The sequence below is a fragment of the Protopterus annectens genome, chromosome 9.part0 (genome assembly GCF_019279795.1).
Source record: "Protopterus annectens isolate FY-2018-M chromosome 9.part0, PAN1.0, whole genome shotgun sequence".
In the NCBI taxonomy this organism is placed as follows: domain Eukaryota; kingdom Metazoa; phylum Chordata; order Ceratodontiformes; family Protopteridae; genus Protopterus; species Protopterus annectens.
In genome coordinates this window covers 1,952,829,408-1,952,841,809 of record NC_056743.1, presented here as the reverse complement: position 1 = coordinate 1,952,841,809, position 12,402 = coordinate 1,952,829,408, and the positions used below count along the sequence as shown (strand labels likewise).

The following is a 12,402-nucleotide window of genomic DNA, read 5'->3' as shown; positions in this document are numbered from 1 at the left end:
TTTACCACTTGTACTTAAACACTGGAGAAACCTCTAAGTTTTCAGATCAGCAAAACGAACAGTTCAGAATGGGATCAGCTGGCTGTTCAGAACAGAAAGTGAACTACAAAAATTAATAAAAAGTTGCTCATTTCATACTATTTTGAAAGTATTTGGAGGTAACTCATTGTGCAAACATTCATTTTAGACTACATTTTGAACTCAAGCTTTCTAGCACCAGTCCAAGGAGAATAAAAACCTGTGAAGTAGGAAAAATTAAAAATGTAAAATCCAATATCCAACTCCATTCACGCAAAGTCATAAGTTTTAAGAGCCCCCCCCCCCAAACCAAGAAATGGAGGGGGGGGACAACCATGGACAGAAACAAACATGCAACAGTATTAACTTTACATTTCACTACCCCCAAAAAACAGCAAACCAACACAATGCTGCTCATCAGTGCAAGTTTCTTCCCCCAACGAGCCAACCCGTTTCAAATTTAGCCAAGTAATCCACATGAAACAAAGCGATTTTGGGGATGTTTCCTGCACAGGATGTTACACACCCTTCATTTCCAGGAAGCAAGAGGGGGAACAATCCATGCTCAAGAACACTGGAAACTGACCCTCCTGTTGGCACCATCCCTTGTAATAAGCATACCCCAGTACACAGCAACCAGTTCATGTCTAGTTGGGGAAGGCCTGATGGTCAACAACCTTTTTAGAATTCCACAATTACATTAGTTTTCCTTGCTTAACACCAGAAAGAGGGGGGCAACTCTTAAAGAAGGTGGCTAGCCATAATACTGTTATACACAGAACAAAAAAAAAACCCGGAAAAGCAACTTAAAAATCTAAGTAACAGCACAATAGACTCGCATCAAGAGGTTGCCTGGTTCGATTCTCTGCTAGTCTCCATGGGTTTTAACCAGGTGCTGACACAATGTCATAGGTGGAGTGGACTAAACTGGCCATAGGAGTGTCTGGTGTGGAATGACCACTGCGACAGGGCTAGCAACCTGGCAGTATAAACCTTGGCTCTAGATTGTCAGTGACACCCTGGTCCCATTTGTACAAAAATGGGAAAAGGGAACTGGGGATGGCTGAACAGACTTTGCTTACCCAGAAGCTGCAGAAAGCCAACAAGAAAGCATACTGAAAAAACAAGCTTATCTGCGCTCCTACACTGCTAGATGGTTAGAAAGAATTAAACATGTTAGTTTCTGTCCACAGTTGCCAAATGGAAATCACCACCTTACACAGTCAACCAAAATATATAAACATTTAACATGGCACAAACTGAAGCTCCCTTAAGGTTTTTAAAATCAGCCACTACCAACAAACCCAAGCCCACCCAAGCTTATACAAGACTTGTAAAACGTACACTGCTCAATAATGAAAGGGGAAAAAGGGATTTAGCCTTTCTGGAAAACACAAGGATGGGGAAAAAAATATATATATATAATACGATACAATACATAGTCTGTGGAAATTGGCTTTAAGCCACCAATAACGGGCAGATTTGACTAGTGCTCCCAACACCAAAGGGGCTGGCAGAAAAAGGCAAGAGCATCTAACAATGCCCCCAGTGGAGGCGATTAACTACAGGTATACACCTTGCAGTGTGCAAGTGCCCTCATGCCACAAAACCAAGAAAAGCTTCATAGCCAACTATGGGAAGATTTTTTATGTTCCACTTGCGTGGGAAGCAGGAAGGGCAAGAGTTTAGAATCCACAGGCATCAGACCAGGAAGATGATTCCTGCTCTCTGCCAGTGCCAATAAACTCTGCCAGTGCCAATAAACTGTGGAGTGCTGCAAGAGCATACACCAACACCAGATCAAAACCTAGATCTCCAGAAAACAGGTCAGTCTGCCAGAACTGCCTAAAGCAGCACAATCAAGTTCTAAATGGCAAATAAGCTTTTGTAGGTTCCATACATACAGGCAGAATGTACCCAGCTTAAGACATCTGGTTCATTCCCTTACTCAGAACCAGACCACTATAAATGTTTTTTTCTACCCCAAGTCCAACCTATAAGATTATGCAACATGCACTCCAAACACTAGTCTCCTTTTCAACCTTTCATACCTCCAGCTGCTTCTTTTTCAAGCTCTTCTCTGACAACTGGGGAAGTCAAAAGGATGGTTAATTTTAAAGGCGGTTCTTTAGTATTCTTGATGACAATGGCAGCGTCTCCAATGCACTCTGTTACTTGGTACTTTTCTTCAGCTATGGACTTAAGAAAAATGGTAAACAATAGTTAGACCACAAACCCATCTGAACAATTTACATTACTTTTATTACTGCAATAATAATGGCACCATACAGGGCTCATCGGCCAAGTGATGACCTGCTGAAATTAACCCAATGGACGCAAACAATCAGTGGCACAAAAAATTTCATACACCCACTTGTGCAAGTGTACTCAACCCTATAGGGCACCAAAATGTCTGCAGTTTTTTCAGGAAAAGTCTAGGCACTGGGCCCAGTCTCTTCCACCCCAACTTTTTCCCCAGCTTCCCACTTGTGTGATGAAACTTTACCTGGACATTTTAAATCAAAGTTGCTAGCCTGCCAACCACAGCATTGCAATATAAGTTGTAAAATTATTCAGCAGCAGGTTTGACTCATCTATAAAGGTCAAATACCAATACGACACACCATCCCAAAAATCTGCATAACACTGCTCAAATACTCACAGCGAACTGCACAGCAAGATTATCTGCAACTTTCTTCAGAAGGCCAATAGTAGGTTTATCCTTGCAGAGGAGAACCAGTTCTAGATCCAGGTCTCCTTTCAACAGGAGGCCCTTTGCTACAAGCCCAACACGCATAACTCCCCGAAGTGTTCTGGTTGGTTGCTGTTTTTCATGTGTAGGTTGGACGTCACCATCTACTTGCCTTTGAGAAATGCAAATTAAAAAATAAGCCAAATTTGCAAACATCACCCACTAGGACAAGGGTTAGTTTGAGACACCACACAAGCTAATATGACAGAAAGAAAGCATGTACAAGTCATCAGGTAGACTATTTGAAATTTAAGATGCAACAAGTGCATGGAAACCCAACATTACATTAATGGGTTATGAGAATTAATGAGGCACAATAATTAAACAAAATCAGCAAAAGTCAAATTTCCAGATCTCATCTGCTCTGCAGGTGAAATTCTACTTAAGACAACTAGCACAACTTCCATTGTGACTTAAACCTCTTCCATTAAGCGGACAAGAGAGTAACATCTTACTTACTCTTCTTTGGTTTCTTCAACTGCAGTTTCCATGACTTCAGTTTCCTGTTTATCACCTGCACCACTTGTGTCATTAATTTCATTCGCTGGATTTACTTTTTCCTGCTCATCCAACCAATCAGAAACTGCTTTCAAAGCACGCTCTGTATGCGAGACTATGTTCTGCACTTCCTCCAATTCTTCTTGGGTAGGGTAAACCGAAGAGTGTTTTGCCATGATATGGCGGTCATCATGCAGAAAAATACGCATGGTTACCTGCCAAAAATTAAACAAGTCAAGGAAGCTTCCTTACACAATACTCAAAAACTCAATTGTAAATGTTACAATTCTGCGTTGAAGCAGTTAGTAGCAATTTAATTACACAAGAATTGCTCGTGAACAGCACTAGATGTCAGTAATACCACTAACTGAACCATTAGCTAACAATTTGGAGTTGCAAATAAACCCATCTTTAAGAGATTACAGTAATGTATGGCAGTAGTAGCACAACTGCCCAGAAGCAATGGACTGCACTGCTCTACCAAAACATGTTCCAATTACCACAAAGGGGACAATGCGCAGGCACTTGTGGATTTTTGCAGCTTGTCTGATACTGTAAAATGTACAAGGATAAATGGGAACTAAAATGAAAGGGGGAAAAAACTGTTGGAATGAATCTGAATTGCCTAGACATGTTAAGCTCAACAGTAACTCCAGGTTCTGATCAAGTCAACTAAGCCAAAAGAGGTCAACAAAAAAAAAAAAAAAAAAAAGCCACCCAGTTAAACAATAACTAGATTAGAGACCCCAGAAAATGCCCAGCACTACAAACAGCTAACAAAACATTTTATGCAATAAGGGCATAGCCCAAACACTCCACTCTCACCTTCCCAGATCTACACCCCCTGTAAATCCATCTAGTCACCCCTATTCCCATTCTTGCACATGCGATCTGCAAACCTGGTCTGGCATAGGCTTTTGACAATAGCCTTTACTTCAAGAAGTAAAGTAGTTGAAGGAGCGGGCCCAGCACAGAGCTTTGAGGGACTCCACTATTGACAGACCTTAGCCGTCTCAGCAACCCTAACTTGGGTCCTACATGCCTGCTAGCTATCCAACATGTTATGCCCAATTCCTCAAGTTTAACAATCCCCGAGGGGATATTTTATCAAATGCCTTAGCCAAGCCAAGGTAGGTAGTACGCAATGGTACTCCTCCATTGCCTCGGTGACACTCAAATTCATCCACTGGGTTCAGTGGGCCTGAAACTAAAGTGTGCCATTTAGTGACTTCCATGTTAAGTAATTTACTAGAAAACCACACATTGTGTACTTTTCATAAGCGCAAGAGTAGAATTAAGAAAGGTGGGGGGTTGCCCCCCATGCAAAGACAATTTAAAGCACAAAAATTAAGGCGGGGTATAAAGTACTGCGTATAAACTGCCCTTCTGACCCGCTAATAGTTGAACCTGTCCTCACACACACAAATAGCTATCTTGGAATGACTATTTCAAGAACGGCAACAAACGATCACAGAACATTCAACATGAGGCTAGATAATCCGCATGGCTTGCACGCCACCTAACACGGACTCGCCTCGTCAGTCATGTACGCTACGCCCATTCCTGCGCGAAAATCGCGGTGATAATGTTCGGATACAAAACCCTTTTCACTGTCTAATCTGCAAGAGCTGCATTTAAAGTACCCCTATGCTGGGCCTTTACCCCCCCCCCCAATATTTATGGCGATGTCCATATTTCTTAGGTCGACAGACGACAGTGCAGAACAGTTCCAAGGCAAAATTCCCTTGCTTCAGAAAAATCAGAGAAGACGTTGGTCCTCGCGGACTTAAGGGTTGTACGACGAAGCGTGACACGCGCCCCCCGCAAATAATGAACTTGTTTGATCCGTAATCTACCACTATACACCAAATGACACCCCCTCCTTTTTCGGGCGATCCGCAACACCACATTTCTTATTTTCCTACTAGCATGCCCCAATATGCACTCGCTATACTTCGGATACAACTGGGTCCACGTAGATTTCTTAAATCTATTATTAACAGGGTCGACAAAAGATTTAATCACATTTCACGCTAGCAAGGCACCACTGACTACCAGTCACTTTCACGGCAACGTGACTAAAGTGGGGTGTTAAGTGATCACAAGTGAAGCGACACTCTGCCCCTGCGTACAATAGGGAGAGAGAAGGTTTAATAAACTAAACCCTAAAGAAACCACTTAAGTCGGGACACACTAGTATATATATATATAACGCTTCGCAGGTTATCACTGTGAACATACGAGGAACCTAAAAAATTTTACACGGGTGGCATTCAGTAGTATCCGACTAGAATACAAGGGAAACAATAGACGTAACGGCGCTTGTGCTCCTGCAGACGGTTTTTACATCCGCCTTTCAGAGAAAGCCAATGCAACAGCGCTAAAAAGGCAAAAACGAAGTGGTAAAAAAAAAAAAAAAAAAAAAAAAAAAAAAAAGCCACGCGTATACAAAGCCTAGAAAATACTGAACCCAGCATTAAAAGCAAAGCTGAAACACGCAGCTAATGAACTACACCACTTTTAAAGACATTATGCCAGCGGGTAGTTTGTATGCAAAATTACACTATAAAGCGGCCCAAATGTAAGACTAGGGATCACCTACAAGTGAGGCAAATAGGCATCCATTTCACAAAACAATTACATGTGTGTCGTAAGGAGTGTGGAGCACCTATTCCAACAGCCTCCTCAAAGCATTCGAAGCTGTCCCAAATTCCCCCAGCCTAAGCTACAAGGCCAGACACTGCAGCACCATGCGCGCCCTTGCGGGGAATACCGCCATTTCAAGAAAAGGAGCAATACCGTAGGCTCCAAACTAGTTTTAGATTATTTGAACTTGGAAGTCAAACAAAGATGATTTTGACTCGTATCTACAAAAATACATGTAACCTGCGTACATCTTCAAAAAAAGTAGTCAATTTAGCCACTATACTAGCACACATGAAAAAAATGCACGTGCACGCGTAATCCGCCATTTTTAGCCGCCCACACGAACAAAGACCTCAAACAACAAGGACTTCATACATTGTCGCATTATTTTACAGTTGACACAAAAATAAAGTTTACGATTTCATTATGTGTCCCTTAATGTCTACAGCTTGAAGCCTTATAGAACTGATCAACTCTTAACAGAGGTCTGCGTCACTTCGTCTATTAAACTGTACAAAACAGCCCATCAGTTACAATAAATACAGCGCAAACACATATTCAATTGGTAGTTTTACAATAATAAACAAACTTACCAGATGTTACTTTTCGTGCCTACAAACCAGCAGCACTTGCCTTCAAGAAACCTACACAGAGCGCAGGACGCGTGGAATGGAAAGAACCAGACTCAGTGAGTTTCCTCAAAATTCCACGACACTTCCGAGAGTTTCTTTACTCCCCGCCTCCTATATTGATTTGACCAATGAGCGCGTCGTTTCGGCCTAGGAGCCGACTAACATCACGTTGCTTGGGCGTGATTAGAAAGAGCTGTTTTTTTTTTTTTTTTTTGTACAATGGTGAATGAATGCTAAACTGCTTTATATCTATTTATTTATTGACATTTGTTAACCGGGTTTGTGACCCATTTTCAGTGTAGACCCGAGGAGAAAAGCTCCAGTAGTACATTTTAAACAAGTACAATTTTAAACATTATTGATATAATAGCAGTTATAGCAAAAATATTCACATATGTTGGGTTACATGCATAAAGGTAAAGTTGCATTAAAAATAAGCTAAATAACAATTTTACATTGATATAGTTCAATAGGCCAACAATAACATTTTTTGTTTGTATAAAATTATGCAAATGCATAGTAGACACATTGGAGAGAGAGGTGTAATGAGGTACTAAGTATGGTACTTTTGAGGGTACATAAAGGGAAGGAAGACTAGGTAGGGTCATGGCAAGGGCAGGTTCTGGAATTGAGAAAATAAGCTTTTAGTTCATTTTTAAAGTGTGAGGTGTGGGAGATTGAACCTCTGAAGCTGAAATGCAAACAAACACCAATCACAACCAATGTGTCACATAGTTCACAACACCAGTGTGCCACCCAGCAACAGCCCCTAAGGCAAGACAATGTACCTAACACTTTAGTCATAGGTGACTCTATAGTCCGGCACACTGATGTCCCTCTCACCAGGTTGAATAAGGAGAAAATTACAGTCAGCTGCCTGTCGGGTGCCAGGATCCGCCACATAACGCATGCACTCAAGTCACTCCACAACAAGTACAAATATGACTATGTCATTGTCCATGTTGGAGTGAATGACTTGAGACGTACCTCCCTGGACTACATGAAAAGAGACATGGAAGAGCTCTCGGATCATGTGGCCCAGGCAGGTATGACCCTAGCCCTGAGTAGCATCCTGCCTTCACCCAGAATGATACCACAATATAAAGATAAAATGATTGACTTCAACAATTGGCTAAGCTTATGGTGTCATTCAAAGGGGATCCAGTATCTGTCTGCCTGGGATGACATGACTGACAGACCACGATGCTTTGCCAGAGACAGTCTGCACCTGTCGCCCCTGGGATTCAGGTTACTGGCTAAGGCTCTTGCCACCCCTATAGTGCCTTTTTTAGGCAAACTTCAAAGGACAAAACCACCACCGTAACAGGTACAAGCATGCAAAATCTGAAGGTAATGCTACTCAATGCTAGAAGTCTAAACCTCAAAATGCACTATCTCGAGGCACTCCTAAAAATGGAGAACATCGATATCTGTGCAGTAACTGAGACCTGGTTCAAGGCTCCAGAGAGCACCCCTGCAATACCAGGCTACAACTCTTACCACACTTTTCGGCCACCAAACCAGGACCGAAACACTAAAGGTGGAGGAGTGTCAATATTCACCAAGGATATTCACACCACCAGGCTAGTTGGCCAACACAATGTGTCTGAAATTCTCCAAGTGCAACTAACACTAGGTAAGACTGCAATCCAAATTGTAGCTTGCTACAGATCCCCACCATACCCCAAGATTCTCACTACACCTTTCTAAACATACTGGAAAATATTAAGATAGAACCAAACACCCTAATACTGGGTGATTTTAACTACCCTGTCATTAACTGGGAAAACAACTCATGTCCCAACACCTTTGCATAGCGGTTCTTGGAATTCATAAATTCCAACGCCCTGGATCAACTAATCCATAGTCCCACCAGGGGCTCCAATATCCTAGACCTGGTCATTACCAACATGGGAAATCAATGCTCCATACCTATGGTTACCCCCTCGTTAGTCAGGTCTGACCATAAGCTAATCACCCTTAACATCCACATCCCACCCCACCCCCAGTAAAGAAACCACCATAAAAACTTCTCCAAAGCCAACTTCATGCTACTCAAGTCAGAAGTGACAAACTTCATGACACCCATGCAGACGGGAACTGAAAGTTCAACTGCTGAATCCTACACTAAGGCACTGTACGAGCACATCCACTCATGCATGAATCGTGCCATCCCAAATAGAACCAAAATGCTCTCATCCAAAAAAAGGAAGCCAATCTGGTGGTCCCCTGCCATAAACAAACTTTACAACAAAAGGAAGAAACTTTTGCAGAAAAGAGGAAAATCCCAGGATGCAAAAAAACTCCCTTACTAGCCTCAGTAAGAAACTGAGATGCCTCATAAAATCCTCCAAAGCTAGTTACGAAAATAAAATTGATAAAGATTCCAAAGACAACCACAAAGCATTCTATAACTATGTCAAGAATCTAAATGGCAATGCTCAGATCTGCTCTGAGCTAAAACAGAATGGCATTAAATATACTGATCCCAAGGATATTCCTGGCAGATGGATTCAGTGCCAACTTCACCCCCCTCTCACCCCCTAAATGGCCCATCTCAATACCGGAAGATTGCCAAATTCCAGTAATAACGACAACACAGGTACAAAACGCACTCTCTAAAGCCAAGAATACAGCATCCATGGGACCAGATGACATCTCGGGCTGTGTACTACATGAACTACAATATGAACTGGCACCTCACCTAAGTGTCATGTTTAATCATAGCCTCACCTCAGGTTTCGTGCCCACTGAGTGGCGCAGAGCTACAGTTATCCCAATCCACAAGGGGGGATCCACCTTGGATCCCGGAAACTACCGTCCCATCAGTCTGACAAGCCTTATCTGCAAGGCCATGGAGCGTATTATCATGGAACTTATAAACAAAGACATTGGCAACCTTCAAACACTGGACCCCACCCAGTTTGGGTTTGTGAAGGGCCGATCTTGCCTCCTGAACCTGATTGACTTCTTTGAATCAGTCTCCAGAGCCATGGGCAAGGTGGTCCACACAGCCTATCTAGACCTTGCCAAGGCCTTTGACACCATCCCCCACTCTGGAATCATAGATAAACTTACTAAGTTGGGCTTTAATCCCTATGTCACCCAATGGGTTGCTAAATGGCTTACTGATAGAACCCACACTGTAAAAGTAGCCGACTCCAAATCCAGCTCCAGACAAGTGGAGTACCTCAGGGTTCAGTCCTGGGGCTGCTCTTGTTTGGCATCTACTTCTCTGAAGTACAGGTCAACACTAAGGGACTCTGGCTAACAAAGTTTGTAGATGACTGCAAACTGGGAGCCATTATTGAATCCCCAAATTATGTGGATACTCTACAAAAGGGCCTTACAGAAACAGATGCTTGGTGCCAGAGCCATGGGCTCAAGCTCAATGCCAAGAAATGTATTGTTATCCCCTTTGGGAAAAAAAACATGTATCCATGAATTACCATATAGGTGGCAGTACACTAAACACAGAAAGTGTGATAAGAGACTTAGGGACAGAGGTGGACAGTGGTCTCACCTTCGATAACCACATCGCCACAACAATCAGGAAATCCTTCTATGTGGCACACCTCATCACGAAGGGCTTTTCATCCAGAAAAAAGGAGGTCATTATCCCACTGTACTCATCCCTCATTAGACCCATTATAGAATACAACACCCCATTTGGTATGTACCTCTCAAGACATCTGCAACAACTGGAAAGACCTCAGAAATACCTCACTAAAAGAATCACAGGCCTAAAGCAGATGCCCTACGCTGACCGCCTTAAAAAACTCCAGCTATACTCTGTCGCATATCGTCTACTCAGAGGCGATCTGTGCTTAACATACAAGGCCATGTCAAACCCAGAGCTGTTGGACATGCTACACTTAAAGAAATCCCAATCCCTCAGAGCTACATCACAATAAACAAAACATGCTGGAGGGATAGGTTCCTGACCCAGAGACTCCCCAGACTCTGGAATAGATTGCCCATACATGTCAAGCAGAGTGCCTCTTTGGACCTCGTCAAGAGGAACCTTGACGATTGGATGGGAGAAAGGAAATTCACCCCAGGGATCACGTCAGTCGCCCTGCTAGACAGGGGTCCAGGAAAGTAAATAATGTGGGAAGAAATAGCCAGGGAATTGTTATGGCTAGGCTTGTATAAGCCCTAGGGCTGATAGCCTAGTACCAACCTATGAACCTATGAACCTATAAATCAAGAGGAAGTTTGTTCCAAGCATGGGCAAGGGAGTGTTTGTAGAGTAGTTTGCCTACTGACCTTTTTGGGTGGTAGATATAGAAGTACGGAGGGTCTGGGACGGGATGTAGATGGAGACTAAGGAAGACAGAGATGGACAGAAGGAAGGTTTATAAAGAATAGATTATACCATATGAAATTGATAAGATAGCAGAAATTGGGGAAGTTCAAGCCATTGAAGAGAGTTTAAAGAAATGTAGTGAATCTGGCTATTTTATGGTAAGTCTGTTGGAGTTTGTTTAGAGTGGAGGCCTGGATATTGGTAAGAACTGGGGCGGCGTATAAGAGGGAGGGGAGGAGGAGTGCCTGGCCCAGGATAAGTTTAGATTCAGGGGTTAGGAATTTTTTTGTTCCGATATAGCAGACCTAGTTTCTTTTTTTTTTTTTTTTATACATTTATATATGTACTCTGTATTGTTGTCTTTTTATTGACCAGGCAGTGGTCTGCTTTAGTAATATGGTAGAAGAAAAATGCAACAAATCTTGAAGTCTCTCTGAATAGTTAGTTCAAATCTTTTGTGTCTATAATAAAGAGAATGTCACATAAGTGCACCTGGATCAGTGAGGTGCAAAGATAAGGGCTTTGGATAACAAATTCCCTGGTTGCAGACTGGATGACAAAAAAAAAAAAAAAAGATGAAGCTTTTAAGGTGTATTTTTAAAGCAATTCACGTTTTATACATCATGTTATCTGTTGCGCATTCTCTGCTGTGTGCCAACTTCGTATGCATTTGTATTGTATTGTATAATAGCATTTAGTGGTCTATCTCCATGTCTACATTACTTTATGCACAATGGTCATGATATAGGTTCATAGATCTGTACTAGACAAATGGCCCCGGATCCTTTACTAGCCCATAGGATTACCACGGCACCGTGCCACCTGATCTTAGTTCCTAGTGCGTCTGTCGAGCAGAGCCACTGGAGTGATCCCCGGGGTGAATTTTCTATTTCCCATCCATTCATCAAGATTTCTCTTGAAGAGGGCCAGTGAGGTGCTCTGCTTGACATGTATGGGAAGTCTATTCCATAGCATGGGCAGTCTCTGGGTTATGAACCTGTCCCTCCAGCATGTTCTGTTGACTGTGGTAATGAGTGGACAGGTATTCTACTGTGGCGACCCCTAACCAGGAAAAGCTGAAAGAAGAAGAAGGTTGAGATCTCTGGAACCTGTGGTGTGGAGGGATTGGGATTTCTTTAGATGGAGCATTTCTAACAGAATCATAGCCGGCCTTAGATATAGGCCAACTAGGCAGCCGCTTAGGGCGATGCTGTAGCAGGGGAGCTTTTCCAGTATTTATCTGATGTAGGTAGACTAGGATGGGGCACCGTGTGGTGTTGTGGGGGGGGGGGCACCGTGGACCCCTTTTGCCTAAGGCACCAGTTGATCTAAGGCCACTCCTGAACAGAGCTGGGTCAGACATGGCTTTATAAGTCAAGCAGAGATAGTCTCTGAGTAGGGAATATGAGACAGAGAATAATTTAAGTTTTTTGAGTCTGTCCATACAGGACAAGTGTTTAATGCCTAGGATCCTCTTTGTGAGGTACTTTTGTGGCCTCTCCGGTTGTTGCAGGTGTCTAGTGAGGTACATGCCAAATGGGGCATTG

At 42.7% G+C, this 12,402-nt stretch overlaps 1 protein-coding gene across 6 annotated transcripts in view; it reads right to left on the bottom strand.

Moving 5' to 3' along the window:
- The window catches only part of ILF3 (interleukin enhancer binding factor 3), a 261,636-nt gene extending 254,995 nt beyond the window's left edge, over positions 1 to 6,641 (bottom strand). For 4 of the 6 annotated variants that reach the window (XM_044084763.1, XM_044084764.1, XM_044084766.1 and 1 more), the window contains exons 1-4: positions 6,508 to 6,641; positions 3,230 to 3,483; positions 2,681 to 2,882; positions 2,070 to 2,217 (exon numbers count right to left, since the gene is read on the bottom strand). In XM_044084763.1, coding sequence (XP_043940698.1) covers positions 2,070 to 2,217; positions 2,681 to 2,882; positions 3,230 to 3,477 — 598 coding nt within the window. In that variant the 5' untranslated portion in view covers positions 3,478 to 3,483; positions 6,508 to 6,641. The remainder of the gene's footprint in view (positions 1 to 2,069; positions 2,218 to 2,680; positions 2,883 to 3,229; positions 3,484 to 6,507) is intronic. The other 2 variants (XM_044084767.1, XM_044084768.1) reach the window with 1 other exon arrangement.
- Between the last annotated feature and the right edge of the window lie 5,761 nt (positions 6,642 to 12,402).